The following is a 20,997-nucleotide window of genomic DNA, read 5'->3' as shown; positions in this document are numbered from 1 at the left end:
TTTCTCTTTTGTTGTTTTCATTGTTGGTTGTCTCCTTCACTTGTAGTGCCTTTTCTTTGTTCCTTTCTAATGATCTATTGATTCTTGCCTCATGAGCTTGAAACGAGCCCATCAGTTCATCAACTGAGAGTATGGATAGATCCTTAGCTTCTTCTATGGTAGCCACCACATGGTCAAACTTTGGAATCAAGCTTCTCAACACCTTTGCAACAATTGTTTCGTTTGAGATTTTTTCTCCATAGGTACGCATCTGACTGACTATTGCCATTGTTCTTGACAAAAAATCAGCAATTGATTTGCCATTCGTCATGAGTAGAGTCTTATAATCACGTCTTAGAGATTGCAATTTCACTGTTATGACCTTTGAATCTCCTAGAAACTTCTTATGTAGAATTGACCATGCTTGCTTTGATGTGGTTGCTACTGCAATTCGTGAAAAGATAGTCTTGGCATCATTTTTCTTGGTTTCTCTTAGTCTCTCCTTTTCTTCTATTGTGGGTTCTAATAGATCAACAAACTCGTGCTACACCAAGTCCCATAGTTCCTGCGATCTAAGCAAGGTTTTCATCTTAATGCTCCACCACTCATATTTCTCACCATTAAAGATTGGTAAACGGTGCGGAGGAAGAAAAACCAACTACTACCATTTTTGTTTTATGAAGAAAATAATCACTCACCCTCGTGTTGAACGAACTTGGCTCTAATACCAAATTTGTTGGGAAAAGGGACAGTGAAAGAGATATGAAAAGATAAAATTGATCAAAGGTGCTTTATTATCGTTTTGCACGACTCTACAACGACGACTTTCGAAAAATATAATATTTGTTAACAAACCAGATTTTATCCATCGCCGTTACAAAAAGTAATTCAATTTTGAATCCGACTAAAATTGTAAAAACAAGATTAAACTTGTTATTGTTCGGGATCAAACTTGGGTCACTGAGTGACAAGCAGGAATGCTCGCCCTTGTATTACAACGACCTCTGGAACATAATAACTCGAATGACAAGCGGAAATACTCCCCATTGTACCACTAAAACGACTCATAAAAAATAAATTATTTGTTAACGCTCCAGATTTTACCAATCGTCTTTAGAAAAAGTGATCCATTGTCAACGCTCTAGATTTTATCAATCGAAGATTCGGAACAAGTAATCCAATTTCAAATGCGGTGCAAATTTTCAAAAGAAAATTAAGCTTATTATTGTCGGGGTTCAAACTCAGGTCTCTCGAGTGACAAGCGGGAATACTCACTACTGTATTACATCGACCTCTGAAAAATATATTATTTGTTAACACACGAGAGAAAAAGGAATCCAATCCCGAATTTCGTTGTTGGGAAACAAACCCAAATCATCCGGTTCACCACTACCGAATTTCGAATTCAAAAGAAAATTAAAAATCGTCGCTGCGGGGGATCAAACTCGTGGGAGTACTCACCACTCTACAACGACGACTTTCGAAAAATATAATATTTGTTAACAAACCAGATTTTATCCATCGCCGTTACAAAAAGTAATTCAATTTTGAATCCGACTAAAATTGTAAAAACAAGATTAAACTTGTTATTGTTCGGGATCAAACATGGGTCAGTGAGTGACAAGCAAGAATGCTCGCCCTTGTATTACAACGACCTCTGGAACATAATAACTCGATTTACAAGTGTAAATACTCTCCATTGTATCACTAAAACGACTCATAAAAAATAAATTATTTGTTAACGCTCCAGATTTTACCAATCGTCTTTAGAAAAAGTGATCTATTGTCAACGCTCTAGATTTTATCAATCGAAGATTCGAAACAAGTAATCCAATTTCAAATCCGGTGCCAATTTTCAAAAGAAAATTATGCTTAGTATTGTCGGGGTTCAAACTCAGGACTCTCGAGTGACAAGCGGGAATACTCACTACTCTATTACATCGACCTCTGAAAAATATATTATTTGTTAACACACGAGAGAAAAAGAAATCCAATCCCGAATTTCGTTGTTGGGAAACAAACCCAAATCATCCGGTTCACCATTACCGAATTTCGAATTCGAAAGAAAATTAAAAATCGTCGCTGCGGGGGTTCAAACTCGTTGGAGTACTCACAACTCTACAACGGCGACTTTCAAAAAATATAATATTTGTTATCAAACCAGATTTTATCCATCGCCGTTACAAAAAGTAATTCAATTTTGAATCCTACTAAAATTGTAAAAACGAGATTAAACTTGTTATTGTTCGGGATCAAACTTGGGTCACTGAGTGACAAGAAGGAATGCTCGCCCTTGTATTATGACCTCTACAACATAATAACTCGAGTGCCAAGCGGAAATACTCTCCATTGTATCACTAAAAAAACTCATAAAAAAGAAACTATTTTTTCACGAAACAGATTTTACCAATCGTCTTTAGAAAAGGTGATCAATTGTCAACGCTCTAGATTTTATCAATCGAAGATTCGGGACAGGCAATCCAATTTTAAATGCGGTGCAAATTTTCAAAAGAAAATTAAGCTTATTATTTTCGGGGTTCAAACTCAGGACTCTCGAGTGACAAGCGGAAATACTCACTACTGTATTACATCGACCTCTGAAAAATATATTATTTGTTAACACACGAGAGAAAAAGGAATCCAATCCCGAATTTCGTTGTTGGTAAACAAACCCAAATAGTCTGGATCACCACTACCGAATTTGAATTCAAAAGAAAATTAAAAATCGTCGCTGCGGGGGATCAAACTCGTGGGAGTACTCACGACTCTAAAACGACGACTTTCGAAAAATATAATATTTGTTAACAAACCTGATTTTATCCATTGTCGTTACAAAAAGTAATTCAATTTTGAATCCGACTAAAATTCCAAAAACAAGATTAAACTTGTTTTTGTTCGGGATCATCCTTGGGTCACAGAGTTACAAGCTGGAATACTCGCCCTTGTATTACAACGACCTCTGGAACATAACAACTCGAATGACAAGCGGAAATACTCCCAGTTTACCACTAAAACAACTCATAAAAAATAAATTATTTGTTAACGCTCCAGATTTTACCAATCGTCTTTAGAAAAAGCGGCCCATTGTCAACGCTCTAGATTTTATCAATCGAAGATTCGGAACAAGTAATCCAAATTCAATCCGGTGAAAATTGTCAAAAGAAAATTAAACTTATTATTTTCGGGGTTCAAACTCATGTCTATCGAGTGACAAGCGGGAATACTCACTACTGTATTACATCGACCTCTGAAAAATATATTATTTGTAAACACACGGGAGAAAAAGGAATCCAATCCCGAATTTTAAATTCAAAAGAAAATTAAAAACAGTTTGCTGCGGCGGATCAAACTCGCAGGAATACTCACTACTCTATAACGACGACTTTGAACAGTATAATATTTGTTAACACATCAGATTTTATCAATCGCCGTTACAAAAAGTAATCCAATTTTGAATGCGACTAAAATTGTCAAAACAAGATTAAACTTGTTGTTGTTCGGGATCAAACTCATGTCACTCGAGTGCAAGCAGGAATGCTCGCCCTTGTATTACAACGACCTTTGGAAAATAATAACTCGAGTGACAAGCGGAAATACTCACCACCACTACAACGACCGCTGAAAACATATTATATGTTAACACACAAGATTTCATAAACAGTTGTTTAGCCAACTTTCTTTTCAAACTACCGTTGTTTGGGATCGTTGTTGGGGTTCGATCCCAAACTACCGGCATGACAGGTTCACCGCTGTCCAATTTCGAGTTCCGTTAAAATTACGAAAAGAAAACAACTAAAATCGCCGTTGCCGGGGATCGAACCCGGGTCACCTGCGTGACAGGCAGGAATACTCACCACTATACTACAACGACTCATAAAAAATAAATTATTTCTTAACGCTCCAGATTTTACCAATCGTCTTTAGAAAAAGCGACCCATTGTCAACGCTCTAGATTTTATCAATCGAAGATTCGGAACAAGTAATCCAAATTCAAATCCGGTGAAAATTGTCAAAAGAAAATTAAACTTATTATTGTCGGGGTTCAAACTCATGTCTATCGAGTGACAAGCGGGAATACTCACTACTGTATTACATCGACCTCTGAAAAATATATTATTTGTAAACACACGGGAGAAAAAGGAATCCAATCCCGAATTTCAAATTCAAAAGAAAATTAAAAACAGTCTGCTGCGGCGGATCAAACTCGCAGGAATACTCACCACTCTACAACGACGACTTTGAACAATATAATATTTGTTAACACATCAGATTTTATCAATCGCCGTTACAAAAAGTAATCCAATTTTGAATGCGACTAAAATTGTCAAAACAAGATTAAACTTGTTGTTGTTCGGGATCAAACTCATGTCACTCGAGTGCAAGCAGGAATGCTCGCCCTTGTATTACAACGACCTTTGGAACATAATAACTCGAGTGACAAGCGGAAATACTCACCACTGTACCACTACAACGACCTCTGAAAACATATTATATGTTAACACACAAGATTTCATAAACAATTGTTTAGCCAACTTTCTTTTCAAACGATCGTTGTTGGGGTTCGATCCCAAACTACCGGCATGACAGGTTCACCGCTGTCCAATTTCGAGTTCCGTTAAAATTACGAAAAGAAAACATCTAAAATCGCCATTGCCGGGGATCGAACCCGGGTCACCTGCGTGACAGGCAGGAATACTCACCACTATACTACAACGTCTCATAAAAAATAATTTATTTCTGAACGCTCCAGATTTTACCAATCGTCTTTAGAAAAAGCGATCCATTGTCAACGCTCTAGATTTTATCAATCGAAGATTCGGAACAAGTAATCCAAATTCAAATCCGGTGAAAATTGTCAAAAGAAAATTAAACTTATTATTGTCGGGGTTCAAACTCATGTCTATCGAGTGACAAGCGGGAATACTCACTACTGTATTACATCGACCTCTGAAAAATATATTATTTGTAAACACACGGGAGAAAAAGGAATCCAATCCCGAATTTCAAATTCAAAAGAAAACTAAAAACAGTCTGCTGCGGCGGATCAAACTCGAAGGAATACTCACCACTCTACAACGACGACTTTGAACAATATAATATTTTTTAACACATCGGATTTTATCAATAGCCGTTACAAAAAGTAATCCAATTTTGAATGCGACTAAAACTGTCAAAACAAGATTAAACTTGTTGTTGTTCGGGATCAAGCTCATGTCACTCGAGTGCAAGTAGGAATGCTCGCCCTTGTATTACAACGACCTTTGGAACATAATAAATCGAGTGACAAGCGGAAATACTCACTAGTGTACCACTACAACGACCTCTGAAAACATATTATATGTTAACACACAACATTTCATGAACAATTGTTTAGCTGACTTTCTTTTCAAACTACCGTTGTTGGGGATCGAACCCAAACTACCGGCATGACAGGTTCACCGCTGTCCAATTTCGAGTTCCGTTAAAATTACGGAAAGAAAACAACTATATTCAAGATAATTACGTATTTACAAAATACCGTCTCAATTCATCCTATTTCATCAGATCCGGGATGTGATATGGTTCCGAAGGATGAACTGGATATGGACAGTTCCAATAAGATTTCATTCTTGAACAAAAATCCATTTATTTATTTATTTCATCTATTCCATGACCGGAACAGGAGGGGATACACGTTACACCACGATTTTGAATCAGAAGAGAGATTTCAAGAAATGGCAGATCTATTCACTCTATCAATAATCGAGCCGGATCTGGTGTATCATAAGGGATTTGCCTTTTCTATTGATTCCTACGGATTGGATAAAAAACAATTCTTGAATGAGGTATTCGACTCCAGGGATGAATCGAAAAAGAAATATTTATTGGTTCTACCTCCTATTTTTTATGAAGAGAATGAATCTTTTTATCGAAGGATCAGAAAAAAATGGGTCCGGACCTCCCCCGGGAATGATTTGGAAGATCCAAAACAAAAAATAGTGGTATTTGCTAGCAACAACATAATGGAGGCAGTCAATCAATATAGATTGATCCGAAATCTGATTCAAATCCAATATAACACCTATGGGTACATAAGAAATGTATTGAATCGATTCTTTTTAATGAATAGATCCGATCGCAACTTCGAATATGGAATTCAAAGGGATCAAATAGGAAATGATACTCTGAATCATAGAACTATAATGAAATATACGATCAACCAACATTTATCAAATTTGAAAAAGGGTCAGAAGAAATGGTTCGATCCTCTTATTTTGATTTCTCGAACCGAGAGATCCATGAATCGGGATCCTAATGCATATAGATACAAATGGTCCAATGGGAGCAAGAATTTCCAGGAACATTTCATTTCTGAGCAGAAGAGCCATTTTCATTTTCAAGTAGTGTTCGCTCGATTACGTATTAATCAATATTCGATTGATTGGTCTGAGGTTATCGATAAAAAAGATTTGTCTAAGTCACTTCGTTTCTTTTTGTCCAAGTTTCTTCTCTTTTTGTCTAACTCAATTCCTTTTTTCTTTGTGAGTTTCGGGAATATCCCCATTCATAGGTCCGAGATCCACATCTATGAATTGAAAGGTCCGAATGATCAACTCTGCAATCAGTTGTTAGAATCAATAGGTCTTCAAATCGTTCATTTGAAAAAATTGAAACCCTTCTTATTGGATGATCATGATACTTCCCAAAAATCGAAATTCTTGATCAATGGAGGAACAATATCACCATTTTTGTTCAATAAGATACCAAAGTGGATGATTGACTCATTCCATACGAGAAATATTCGCAGGAAATCCTTTGATAACACGGATTCCTATTTCTCAATGATATCCCACGATCAAGACAATTGGTCGCAGGAAATCCTTTGATAACACGGATTCCTATTTCTCAATGATATCCCACGATCAAGACAATTGGCTGCAGGAAATCCTTTGATAACACGGATTCCTATTTCTCAATGATATCCCACGATCAAGACAATTGGCTAAATCCCGTGAAACCATTTCATAGAAGTTCATTGATATCTTCTTTTTATAAAGCAACTTCGATTCTTGAATAATCCACATCACTTCTGCTTCTATTGTAACAAAAGATTCGATTCCCTTTTTATGTGGATTATGTGGAAAAGGCCCGTATCAATAATTATGATTTTACGTATGGACAATTCCTCAATATCTTGTTCATTNTTCTTGAATAATCCACATCACTTCTGCTTCTATTGTAACAAAAGATTCCCTTTTTATGTGGATTATGTGGAAAAGGCCCGTATCAATAATTATGATTTTACGTATGGACAATTCCTCAATATCTTGTTCATCCACGACAAAATATTTTCTTTGTGCGGCGGTAAAAAAAAACATGCTTTTTTGGAGAGAAATACTATTTCACCAATCGAGTCACAGGTATCTAACATATTCATACCTAACGATTTTCCACAAAGTGGTGACGAAAGGTATAACTTGTACAAATCTTTCCATTTTCCAATTCGATCTGATCCATTCGTTCGTCGAGCTATTTACTCGATCGCAGACATTTCTGGAACACCTCTAACAGAGGGACAAATAGTCAATTTTGAAAGAACTTATTGTCAACCTCTTTCAGATATGAATCTATCTGATTCAGAGGGGAAGAACTTGCATCAGTATCTCAATTTCAATTCAAACATGGGTTTGATTCACACTCCATGTTCTGAAAAATATTTACCATCCGAAAAGAGGAAAAAACAGAGTCTTTGTCTAAAGAAATGCCTTGAGAAAGGGCATATGTATAGAACCTTTCAACGAGATAGTGCTTTTTCAACTCTCTCAAAATGGAATCTATTCCAAACATATATGCCATGGTTCTTTACTTCGACAGGGTACAAATATCTAAATTTTCCTTTTTTAGATACTTTTTCAGACCTATTGCCGATACTAAGTATAAGTAGCAGCCAAAAATTTGTATCCATTTTTCGTGATATTATGCAAGGATCAGCTATATCTGGCGAATTCTTCAGAAAAAATTTTCATGGCAAATTCTTCAGAAAAAATTGTGTCTTCCAAAAATCAATCCCAAACTACCGGCATGACAGGTTCACCGCTGTCCAAAATTACGGAAAGAAAACAACTAAAATCGCCATTGACGGGGATTGAACCCGGGTCACCTGCGTGACAGGCAGGAATACTCGCCACTATACTACAAGGACTCATAAAAAATAAATTATTTCTTAACTCTCTAGATTTTACCAATCGTCTTTAGAAAAAGCGATCCATTGTCAACGCTCTAGATTTTATCAATCGAAGATTCGGAACAAGTAATCCAAATTCAAATCCGGTGAAAATTGTCAAAAGAAAATTAAACTTATTATTGTCGTGGTTCAAACTCATGTCTATCGAGTGACAAGCGGGAATACTCACTACTGTATGACATCGACCTCTGAAAAATATATTATTTGTAAACACACGGGAGAAAAAGGAATCCAATCCCGAATTTCAAATTCAAAAGAAAATTAAAAACAGTCTGCTGCGGCGGATCAAACTCGCAGGAATACTCTCCACTCTACAACGACGACTTTGAACAATATAATATTTGTTAACACATCAGATTTTATCAATCGCCGTTACAAAAAGTAATCCAATTTTGAATGCGACTAAAACTGTCAAAACAAGATTAAACTTGTTGTTGTTCGGGATCAAGCTCATGTCACTCGAGTGCAAGTAGGAATGCTCGCCCTTGTATTACAACGACCTTTGGAACATAATAAATCGAGTGACAAGCGGAAATACTCACTACTGTACCACTACAACGACCTCTGAAAACATATTATATGTTAACACACAAGATTTCATAAACAATTGTTTAGCCGACTTTCTTTTCAAACTACCGTTGTTGGGGTTCGATCCCAAACTACCGGCATGACAGGTTCACCGCTGTCCAATTTCGAGTTCCGTTAAAATTACGGAAAGAAAAGAACTATATTCAAAATAATTACGTATTTACAAAATACCGTCTCAATTCATCCTATTTCATCAGATCCGGGATGTGATATGGTTCCGAAGGATGAACTGGATATGGACAGTTCCAATAAGATTTCATTCTTGAACAAAAATCCATTTATTTGTTTATTTCATCTATTCCATGACCGGAACAGGAGGGGATACACGTTACACCACGATTTAGAATCAGAAGAGAGATTTCAAGAAATGGCAAATCTATTCACTCTATCAATAACCGAGCCGGATTTTGTGTATCATAAGGGATTTGCCTTTTCTATTGATTCCTATGGATTGGATCAAAAACAATTCTTGAATGAGGTATTCAACTCCAGGGATGAATCGAAAAAGAAATATTTATTGGTTCTACCTCCTATTTTTTATGAAGAGAATGAATCTTTTTATCGAAGGATCAGAAAAAAATGGGTCCGAACCTCCCCCGGGAATGATTTGGAAGATCCAAAACAAAAAATAGTGGTATTTGCTAGCAACAACATAATCGAGGCAGTCAATTAATATAGATTGATCTGAAATCTGATTCAAATCCAATATAACACCTATGGGTACATAAGAAATGTATTGAATCGATTCTCTTTGATGAATAGATCCGATCGCAACTTCGAATATGGAATTCAAAGGGATCAAATAGGAAATGATACTCTGAATCATAGAACTATAATGAAATATACGATCAACCAACATTTATAAAATTTGAAAAAGGGTCAGAAGAAATGGTTCGATCCTCTTATTTTGATTTCTCGAACCGAGAGATCCATGAATCGGGATCCTAATGCATATAGATACAAATGGTCCAATGGGAGCAAGAATTTCCAGGAACATTTCATTTCTGAGCAGAAGAGCCATTTTCATTTTCAAGTAGTGTTCACTCGATTACGTATTAATCAATATTCGATTGATTGGTCTGAGGTTATCGATAAAAAAGATTTGTCTAAGTCACTTCGTTTCTTTTTGTCCAAGTTTCTTCTCTTTTTGTCTAACTCACTTCCTTTTTTCTTTGTGAGTTTCGGGAATATCCCCATTCATAGGTCCGAGATCCACATCTATGAATTGAAAGGTCCGAATGATCAACTCTGCAATCAGTTGTTAGAATCAATAGGTCTTCAAATCGTTCATTTGAAAAAATTGAAACCCTTCTTATTGGATGATCATGACACTTCCCAAAAATCGAAATTCTTGATCAATGGAGGAACAATATCACCATTTTTGTTCAATAAGAGACTCATTCCATACGAGAAATAATCGCAGGAAATCCTTTGATAACACGGATTCCTATTTCTCAATGATATCCCACGATCAAGACAATTGGCTAAATCCCGTGAAACCATTTCATAGAAGTTCATTGATATCTTCTTTTTATAAAGCAACTCGACTTCGATTCTTGAATAATCCACATCACTTCTGCTTCTATTGTAACAAAAGATTCCCTTTTTATGTGGATTATGTGGAAAAAGCCCGTATCAATAATTATGATTTTACGTATGGACAATTCGTCAATATCTTGTTCATTCGCGACAAAATATTTTCTTTGTGCGGCGGTAAAAAAAAAACATGCTTTTTTGGAGAGAGATACTATTTCACCAATCGAGTCACAAGTATCTAACATATTCATACCTAACGATTTTCCACAAAGTGGTGACGAAAGGTATAACTTGTACAAATCTTTCCATTTTCCAATTTGATCCGATCCATTCGTTCGTCGAGCTATTTACTCGATCGCAGACATTTCTGGAACACCTCTAACAGAGGGACAAATAGTCAATTTTGAAAGAACTTATTGTCAACCTCTTTCAGATATGAATCTATCTGATTCAGAGGGGAAGAACTTGCATCAGTATCTCAATTTCAATTCAAACATTGGTTTGATTCTCACTCCATGTTCTGAGAAATATTTACCATCCGAAAAGAGGAAAAAACGGAGTCTTTGTCTAAAGAAATGCCTTGAGAAAGGGCAGATGTATAGAACCTTTCAACGAGATAGTGCTTTTTCAACTCTCTCAAAATGGAATCTATTCCAAACATATATGCCATGGTTCTTTACTTCGACAAGGTACAAATATCTAAATTTTCCATTTTTAGATACTTTTTCAGACCTATTGCCGATACTAAGTATAAGTAGCAGCCAAAAATTTGTATCCATTTTTCGTGATATTATGCATGGATCAACTATATCATGGCGAATTCTACAGAAAAAATTGTGTCTTCCAAAAATCGATCCCAAACTACCGACATGACAGGTTCACCGCTGTCCAATTTCGAGTTCCGTTAAAATTACGGAAAGAAAACAACTAAAATCGCCGTTGCCGGGGATCGAACCCGGGTCACCTGCGTGACAGGCAGGAATACTCACCACTATACTACAACGACTCATAAAAAATAAATTATTTCTTAACGCTCCAGATTTTACCAATCGTCTTTAGAAAAAGCGACCCATTGTCAACGCTCTCGATTTTATCAATCGAAGATTCGGAACAAGTAATCCAAATTCAAATCCGGTGAAAATTGTCAAAAGAAAATTAAACTTATTATTGTCGGGGTTCAAACTCATGTCTATCGAGTGACAAGCGGGAATACTCACTACTGTATTACATCGACCTCTGAAAAATATATTATTTGTAAACACACGGGAGAAAAAGGAATCCAATCCCGAATTTCAAATTCAAAAGAAAATTAAAAACAGTCTGCTGCGGCGGATCAAACTCGCAGGAATACTCACCACTCTACAACGACGACTTTGAACAATATAATATTTGTTAACACATCAGATTTTATCAATCGCCGTTACAAAAAGTAATCCAATTTTGAATGCGACTAAAATTGTCAAAACAAGATTAAACTTGTTGTTGTTCGGGATCAAACTCATGTCACTCGAGTGCAAGCGGGAATGCTCGCCCTTGTATTACAACGACCTTTGGAACATAATAACTCGAGTGACAAGCGGAAATACTCACCACTGTACCACTACAACGACCTCTGAAAACATATTATATGTTAACACACAAGATTTCATAAACAATTGTTTAGCCGACTTTCTTTTCAAACTACCGTTGTTGGGGTTCGATCCCAAACTACCGGCATGACAGGTTCACCGCTGTCCAATTTCGAGTACCGTTAAAATTACGGAAAGAAAAGAACTATATTCAAAATAATTACGTATTTACAAAATACCGTCTCAATTCATCCTATTTCATCAGATCCGAGATGTGATATGGTTCCGAAGGATGAACTGGATATGGACAGTTCCAATAAGATTTCATTCTTGAACAAAAATCCATTTATTTATTTATTTCATCTATTCCATGACCGGAACAGGAGGGGATACACGTTACACCACGATTTTGAATCAGAAGAGAGATTTCAAGAAATGGCAGATCTATTCACTCTATCAATAACCGAGCCGGATTTGGTGTATCATAAGGGATTTGCCTTTTCTATTGATTCCTACGGATTGGATCAAAAACAATTCTTGAATGAGGTATTCAACTCCAGGGATGAATCGAAAAAGAAATATTTATTGGTTCTACCTCCTATTTTTTATGAAGAGAATGAATCTTTTTATCGAAGGATCAGAAAAAAATGGGTCCGGACCTCCCCCGGGAATGATTTGGAAGATCCAAAACAAAAAATAGTGGTATTTGCTAGCAACAACATAATGGAGGCAGTCAATCAATATAGATTGATCGGAAATCTAATTCAAATCCAATATAACACCTATGGGTACATAAGAAATGTATTGAATCGATTCTTTGTAATGAATAGATCCGATCGCAACTTCGAATATGGAATTCAAAGGGATCAAATAGGAAATGATACTCTGAATCATAGAACTATAATGAAATATACGATCAACCAACATTTATCAAATTTGAAAAAGGGTCAGAAGAAATGGTTCGATCCTCTTATTTTGATTTCTCGAACCGAGAGATCCATGAATCGGGATCCTAATGCATATAGATACAAATGGTCCAATGGGAGCAAGAATTTCCAGGAACATTTCATTTCTGAGCAGAAGAGCCATTTTCATTTTCAAGTAGTGTTCGCTCGATTACGTATTAATCAATATTCGATTGATTGGTCTGAGGTTATCGATAAAAAAGATTTGTCTAAGTCACTTCGTTTCTTTTTGTCCAAGTTTCTTCTCTTTTTGTCTAACTCACTTCCTTTTTTCTTTGTGAGTTTCGGGAATATCCCCATTCATAGGTCCGAGATCCACATCTATGAATTGAAAGGTCCGAATGATCAACTCTGCAATCAGTTGTTAGAATCAATAGGTCTTCAAATCGTTCATTTGAAAAAATTGAAACCCTTCTTATTGGATGATCATGATACTTCCCAAAAATCGAAATTCTTGATCAATGGAGGAACAATATCACCATTTTTGTTCAATAAGATACCAAAGTGGATGATTGACTCATTCCATACGAGAAATAATCGCAGGAAATCCTTTGGTAACACGGATTCCTATTTCTCAATGATATCCCACGATCAAGACAATTGGCTAAATCCCGTGAAACCATTTCATAGAGTTCATTGATATCTTCTTTTTATAAAGCAACTCGACTTCGATTCTTGAATAATCCACATCACTTCTGCTTCTATTGTAACAAAAGATTCCCTTTTTATGTGGATTATGTGGAAAAGGCCCGTATCAATAATTATGATTTTACGTATGGACAATTCCTCAATATCTTGTTCATTCGGGACAAAATATTTTCTTTGTGCGGCGGTAAAAAAAAACATGCTTTTTTGGAGAGAGATACTATTTCACCAATCGAGTCACAGGTATCTAACATATTCATACCTAACGATTTTCCACAAAGTGGTAACGAAAGGTATAACTTGTACAAATCTTTCCATTTTCCAATTTGATCCGATCCATTCGTTCGTCGAGCTATTTACTCGATCGCAGACATTTCTGGAACACCTCTAACAGAGGGACAAATAGTCAATTTTGAAAGAACTTATTGTCAACCTCTTTCAGATATGAATCTATCTGATTCAGAGGGGAAGAACTTGCATCAGTATCTCAATTTCAATTCAAACATGGGTTTGATTCACACTCCATGTTCTGAGAAATATTTACCATCCGAAAAGAGGAAAAAACGGAGTCTTTGTCTAAAGAAATGCCTTGAGAAAGGGCAGATGTATAGAACCTTTCAACGAGATAGTGCTTTTTCAACTCTCTCAAAATGGAATCTATTCCAAACATATATGCCATGGTTCTTTACTTCGACAAGGTACAAATATCTAAATTTTCCATTTTTAGATACTTTTTCAGACCTATTGCGGATACTAAGTATAAGTAGCAGCCAAAAATTTGTATCCATTTTTCGTGATATTATGCATGGATCAGCTATATCATGGCGAATTCTTCAGAAAAAATTGTGTCTTCCAAAAATCGATCCCAAACTACCGACATGACAGGTTCACCGCTGTCCAATTTCGAGTTCCGTTAAAATTACGGAAAGAAAACAACTAAAATCGCCGTTGCCGGGGATCGAACCTGGGTCACCTTCGTGACAGGCAGGAATACTCACCACTATACTACAACGACTCATAAAAAATAAATTATTTCTTAACGCTCCAGATTTTACCAATCGTCTTTAGAAAAAGCGACCCATTGTCAACGCTCTAGATTTTATCAATCGAAGATTCGGAACAAGTAATCCAAATTCAAATCCGGTGAAAATTGTCAAAAGAAAATTAAACTTATTATTGTCGGGGTTCAAACTCATGTCTATCGAGTGACAAGCGGGAATACTCACTACTGTATTACATCGACATCTGAAAAATATATTATTTGTAAACACACGGGAGAAAAAGGAATCCAATCCCGAATTTCAAATTCAAAAGAAAATTAAAAACAGTCTGCTGCGGCGGATCAAACTCGCAGGAATACTCACTACTCTACAACGACGACTTTGAACAATATAATATTTATTAGCACATCAGATTTTATCAATCGTCGTTACAAAAAGTTATCCAATTTTGAATGCGACTAAAATTGTCAAAACAAGATTAAACTTGTTGTTGTTCGGGATCCAACTCATGTCACTCGAGTGCAAGCAGGAATTCTCGCCCTTGTATGACAACGACCTTTGGAACATAATAACTCGAGTGACAAGCGGAAATACTCACCACTGTACCACTACAACGACCTCTGGAACATAATAACTCAAGTGACAAGCGGAAATACTCACCACTGTACCACTACAACGACCTCTGAAAACATCAAGATTTCATAAACAATTGTTCAGCCAACATTCTTTTCAAACTACCGTTGTTGGGGTTCGATCCCAAACTACCGACATGATAGGTTCATCGCTGTCCAATTTCGAGTTCCGTTAAAATTACGGAAAGAAAACAACTAAAATCGCTGTTGCCGGGGATCGAACCCGGGTCACCTGCGTGACAGACAGGAATACTCACCACTATACTACAACGACTCATAAAAAATAAATTATGTCTTAACGCTCCAAATTTTACCAATCGTCTTTAGAAAAAGCGACCCATTGTCAACGCTCTAGATTTTATCAATCGAAGATTCGGAACAAGTAATCCAAATTCAAATCCGGTGAAAATTGTCAAAAGAAAATTAAACTTATTATTGTCGGGGTTCAAACTCATGTCTATCGAGTGACAAGCGGGAATACTCACTACTGTATTACATCGACCTCTGAAAAATATATTATTTGTAAACACACGGAAGAAAAAGGAATCCAATCCCGAATTTCAAATTCAAAAGAAAATTAAAAACAGTCTGCTGCGGCGGATCAAACTCGCAGGAATACTCACTACTCTACAACGATGACTTTGAACAATATAATATTTGTTAGCACATCAGATTTTATCAATCGTCGTTACAAAAAGTTATCCAATTTTGAATGCGACTAAAATTGTCAAAACAAGATTAAACTTGTTGTTGTTCGGGATCCAACTCATGTCACTCGAGTGCAAGCAGGAATGCTCGCCCTTGTATTACAACGACCTTTGGAACATAATAACTCGAGTGACAAGCGGAAATACTCACCACTGTACCACTACAACGACCTCTGAAAACATATTATATGTTAACACACAAGATTTCATAAACAATTGTTCAGCCAACTTTCTTTTCAAACTACCGTTGTTGGGGTTCGATCCCAAACTACCGACATGATAGGTTCACCGCTGTCCAATTTCGAGTTCCGTTAAAATTACGGAAAGAAAACAACTAAAATCGCCGTTGCCGGGGATCGAACCCGGGTCACCTGCGTGACAGGCAGGAATACTCACCACTATACTACAACGACTCATAAAAAATAAATTATGTCTTAACGCTCCAAATTTTACCAATCGTCTTTAGAAAAAGCGACCCATTGTCAACGCTCTAGATTTTATCAATCGAAGATTCGGAACAAGTAATCCAAATTCAAATCCGGTGAAAATTGTCAAAAGAAAATTAAACTTATTATTGTCGGGGTTCAAACTCATGTCTATCGAGTGACAAGCGGGAATACTCACTACTGTATTACATCGACCTCTGAAAAATATATTATTTGTAAACACACGGAAGAAAAAGGAATCCAATCCCGAATTTCAAATTCAAAAGAAAATTAAAAACAGTCTGCTGCGGCGGATCAAACTCGCAGGAATACTCACTACTCTACAACGACGACTTTGAACAATATAATATTTGTTAGCACATCAGATTTTATCAATCGTCGTTACAAAAAGTTATCCAATTTTGAATGCGACTAAAATTGTCAAAACAAGATTAAACTTGTTGTTGTTCGGGATCCAACTAATGTCACTCGAGTGCAAGCAGGAATTCTCGCCCTTGTATTACAACGACCTTTGGAACATAATAACTCGAGTGACAAGCGGAAATACTCACCACTGTACCACTACAACGACCTCTGGAACATAATAACTCGAGTGACAAGCGGAAATACTCACCACTGTACCACTACAACGACCTCTGGAACATAATAACTCGAGTGACAAGCGGAAATACTCACCACTGTACCACTACAACGACCTCTGGAACATAATAACTCTAGTGACAAGCGGAAATACTCACCTCTGTCTAAATTACCGGCATGACAGGTTCACCTGTGTCCAATTTGGAGTTTCGTTAAAACTACGGAAAGAAACAAACTAAAATAATAGTCGTTTTCGAGGATGGAACCTGGGTCACCTAAGCTACGTGATAGGCAGAAATACTGACCACTATACTAAACTCATAATAAATAAATTATTTGTTAACGATCAAGATTTTACCAATCGTCTTTAGAAAAAGTGATCCATTGTAAACTCTCTAGATTTTATCAATCGAAGATTCGGAACAAGTAATTCAATTTCAAATGCGGTGCAAATTTTCAAAAGAAAATTAAGCTTATTATTGTCGGTCTCTCGAGTGACAAGCGGGAATACTCACTACTATATTACATCAACCTCTGAAAAATATATTATTTGTTAACACACGAGAGAAAAAGGAATCCAATCCCGAATTTCAATGTTGGGAAACAAACCCAAACCATCCGGTTCACCACTACCAAATTTAGAATTCAAAAGAAAATTAAAAGTCGTCGCTGCGGGGGATCAAACTCGTGGGAGTACTCACCACTCTACAACGACGACTTTCGAAAAATATAATATTTGTCAACACACCAGGTTTTATCGATCGCCGTTACAAAAAGTAATCCAATTTTGAATCCTACTAAAATTTTCAAAACATGATTAAACTTGTTATTGTGTGGGATCAAACTCAAGATTTCATAAACAATGTTTTAGTCGACTTTCTTTTCAAACTACTGTTGTTGGGGATCGAACCCAAACTACCTACCACACAAGTTCACCAATGTCAAAATTCGAGTTTCGTTAAAAATACAGAAAGAAAAAAACTAAAATAGTCGTTTTCAAGGATCAAACCTACCTAAGTCACATACGTGACAGGCAGGAATACTCACCACTATACTACAACTCATAATAAATAAATTATTTGTTAACGCTCCAGATTATACCAATCGCCTTTAGAAAAAGTGATTCATTAAACACTCTAGATTTTATCAATCTAAATTTTGAAATAAGTAATCCAATTACTAATTTGGTGAAATTATAAAAAGAAAATTAAACTTATTATTGTCCGGGGTTCAAACTCAGATTTCTCGAGTGACAAGCGGGAATACTCACTACTGTATTACATCGACCTCTGAAAAAATATATTATTTGTTAACACACGAGAGAAAAAGGAATCCAATCTCGAATTTCGTTGTTGGGGAACAAACCTAAATCATCTGGTTCACCACTACCGAATTTTGAATTCAAAAGAAATTAAAAATCGTCTCTTCGGGATATTAAACTCGCTTGAGTACTCACCACTCTACAACGACGACTTTCAAAAAATATAATATTTGTCAACACACCATGTTTTATCAATCGCCGTTACAAAAAGTAATCCAATTTTGAATCCAACTAAAATTGTCAAAACAAGATTAAACTTGTTATTGTTCGGGATCAAACTCAGGTCACTCGAGTGACAAGTAGGAATGCTCACCCTTGTATTACAACGACCTCTAGAACATAATAACTCGAGTGACAAGCGGACGTACTCCCCATTGTACCACTAAAACGACCCATAAAAAATAAATTATTTGTTAACGCTCAAGATTTTACTAATCGTCTTTAGAAAAAGTGATCCATTGTCAACTCTCTAGATTTTATGTTTGGGGTTCAAAACCAGGTCTCTCGAGTGACCAGCGGGAATACTCACTACTGTATTACATCGACCTCTGAAAAATATATTATTTGTTAACACACGAGAGAAAAAGGAATCCAATCTCGAATTTCGTTGTTGCGAGAGAAAAAGGAATCCAATCTCGAATTTCGTTGTTGGGGAACAAACCCAAATCATCCCGTTAACCACTACCGAATTTTGAATTCAAAAGAAAAAAAAAAGTGTCGCTGTGGGGGATCAAACTCGTGGGAGTATTCACCACTCTACAACGACGACTTTCCAAAAATAAAATATTTGTTTACAAACAAGATTTTATCCATGGCCGTTACAAAAAGTAATTCAATTTTGAATCCGACTAAAATTGTAAAAACAAGATTAAACTTGTTATTGTTCTGGATCAAACTTGGGTCACTGAGTGACAAGCAGGAATTCTTGCCCTTGTATTACAACGACCTCTGGAACATAATAACTCGAATGAGAAGCGGAAATACTCCCCATTGTACCACTAAAACGACTCATAAAAAATAAATTATTTGTTAACGCTCCAGATTTTACCAATCATGTTTAGAAAAAGTGATCCATTGTCAACGCTCTAGAATTTATCAATCGAAGATTCGAAACAAGTAATCCAATTTCAAATGCCGTGCAAATTTACAAAAGAAAATTAAGCTTATTATTGTCGGGGTTCAAACTCAGGTCTCTCGAGTGACAAGCGGGAATACTTGTTAGATAAAACCTGAGTTTTTACCGTTTTTTCTTATTCACACGATTTCAGAAAATCTCCGTTTGACCATTTGACAAAACACGTCGAATGGATCAGCACAATTTTAGAGGAAAGTTTGTAGGGAGGCCACTCTATCGCCATATTTAGAATAATTTATATTTTAAATAGGAGATTTGTTTAGAATAAATAACGGTTGAAGATCGGTGTATATCATTGCAGAGGAGCCAACCTAACAACAAACAAGTTGAATAGCTCAAGTGTTTAGGGCTTTGACCTAACATTTTACAGGTCTCAGGTTCGAGTAGAAGAAAATGCAAAGTGTAAAAACACACACATCTGGGGCCCATCTCGGGCAGGCTCACTCACTCCTCCACGCCGTCGCCATGATGGCGGGCGTCGGATCGGCTGGCGTTCGCCGCCATATTACGATCTGTGTGCCCCCAGGGCACAGAGATGCTGGCATCTCTCTCCACCAAGCGCACCGCGCAATCGGCCTAGGAGTGGACCTTATTGACAACTATAACGAGTGGACCTTGTTGATGCGCGTCAACCTACAGGCACAAGTGTTATGGGCATATGCTGTCGAGCCAGAGGAAGGAGAAACGATTGAGGATCGATTGGCTGGCGTTCGCCGTAATACTATAACGAGTGGACCTTGTTGATGCGCGTCAACCTACAGGCACAAGGGTTATGGGCATATGCTGTCGAGCAAGAGGAAGGAGAAACGATTGAGGATCGGCTGGCGTTCGCCACCATATTACGCTCATCTGTGTGCCCCCAGAGATGCTGGCATCTCTCTCCACCAAGCGCACCGCGCAATCTGCCTGGGAGGGATCAAATCCCGTCGGGTCGCGGTGTACAGCGAGTGCGGGAATCCAACATCGAGCAGCTACGAAAGGAGCTCTCGGATATCCACTTTAAGGACCGGCAAATTCGTCGATGATTTTTCAATGCGGATCATGGGGCTTGCCAATAGCATCACCACACTCGGTGGCAGCATCAGTCAAGTTATTGGCGAGTGATCAGGGAGACAACGACTGCAGTCGTTCAGTATCCTATATTGACAAAGTCCAACTATAACGAGTGGACCTTGTTAATGCGCGCGTCAACCTACAGGCACAAGGGTTATGGGCATGCTGTCGAGCCAGATGAAGGAGAAACGATTGAGGATCGACTGGCGTTCACTGCCATATTACGATCTGTGTGCCCCCAGAGATGCTGGCATCTCTCTCCACCAAGCGCACCGCGCAATCGGCCTGGGAGGGAATCAAATCCCGTCGGGTCGGTGTACAGCGAGTGTGGGAATCCAACATCGAGCAGCTACGAAAGAAGCTCTCGGAGATCCACTTCATGGACCGGCAAATCCGTCGATGATTTTTCAATGCGGATCACGGGGCTTGCCAATAGCATCACCACACTCGGTGGCAGCATCAGCGAGACAGAAATCGTGAAGAAGATGCTGTAGGTCGTCCCTGATCACCTCGAGCAAGTTGCGATTTCAATCGAGACATTGGTTGACGTAAATGACCTAACGGTGGAAGAGGTGACCGGAAGACTGCGTAACGTCGAGCAGCGGAAGAAAAACACCA

At 37.3% G+C, this 20,997-nt stretch overlaps 1 protein-coding gene and 4 non-coding genes across 5 annotated transcripts in view; 1 reads left to right on the top strand and 4 right to left on the bottom strand.

The window, feature by feature from the left end:
- Window positions 1–14,387, top strand: part of LOC111474309 — a 25,652-nt gene extending 11,265 nt beyond the window's left edge. The window contains 4 exon segments of the mRNA XM_023119454.1: window positions 5,457–6,756; window positions 10,205–10,445; window positions 12,099–13,489; window positions 13,492–14,387. Coding sequence (XP_022975222.1) covers window positions 5,457–6,756; window positions 10,205–10,445; window positions 12,099–13,489; window positions 13,492–14,387 — 3,828 coding nt within the window.
- TRNAD-GUC lies at window positions 3,779–3,850 on the bottom strand. The gene has a single exon. It is a non-coding gene; the product is annotated as a tRNA-Asp (tRNA).
- TRNAD-GUC lies at window positions 4,625–4,696 on the bottom strand. Its single transcript has one exon. It is a non-coding gene; the product is annotated as a tRNA-Asp (tRNA).
- Window positions 11,262–11,333, bottom strand: TRNAD-GUC. The gene has a single exon. It is a non-coding gene; the product is annotated as a tRNA-Asp (tRNA).
- A 1,799-nt stretch (window positions 14,388–16,186) lies between the features above and the next one.
- Window positions 16,187–16,258, bottom strand: TRNAD-GUC. Its single transcript has one exon. It is a non-coding gene; the product is annotated as a tRNA-Asp (tRNA).
- Between the last annotated feature and the right edge of the window lie 4,739 nt (window positions 16,259–20,997).

This window comes from Cucurbita maxima, unplaced genomic scaffold (genome assembly GCF_002738345.1).
Source record: "Cucurbita maxima cultivar Rimu unplaced genomic scaffold, Cmax_1.0 Cma_Scf00297, whole genome shotgun sequence".
Taxonomy (NCBI): Eukaryota; Viridiplantae; Streptophyta; class Magnoliopsida; order Cucurbitales; family Cucurbitaceae; genus Cucurbita; species Cucurbita maxima.
This window is presented reverse-complemented; position numbering and strand designations above follow the sequence as displayed.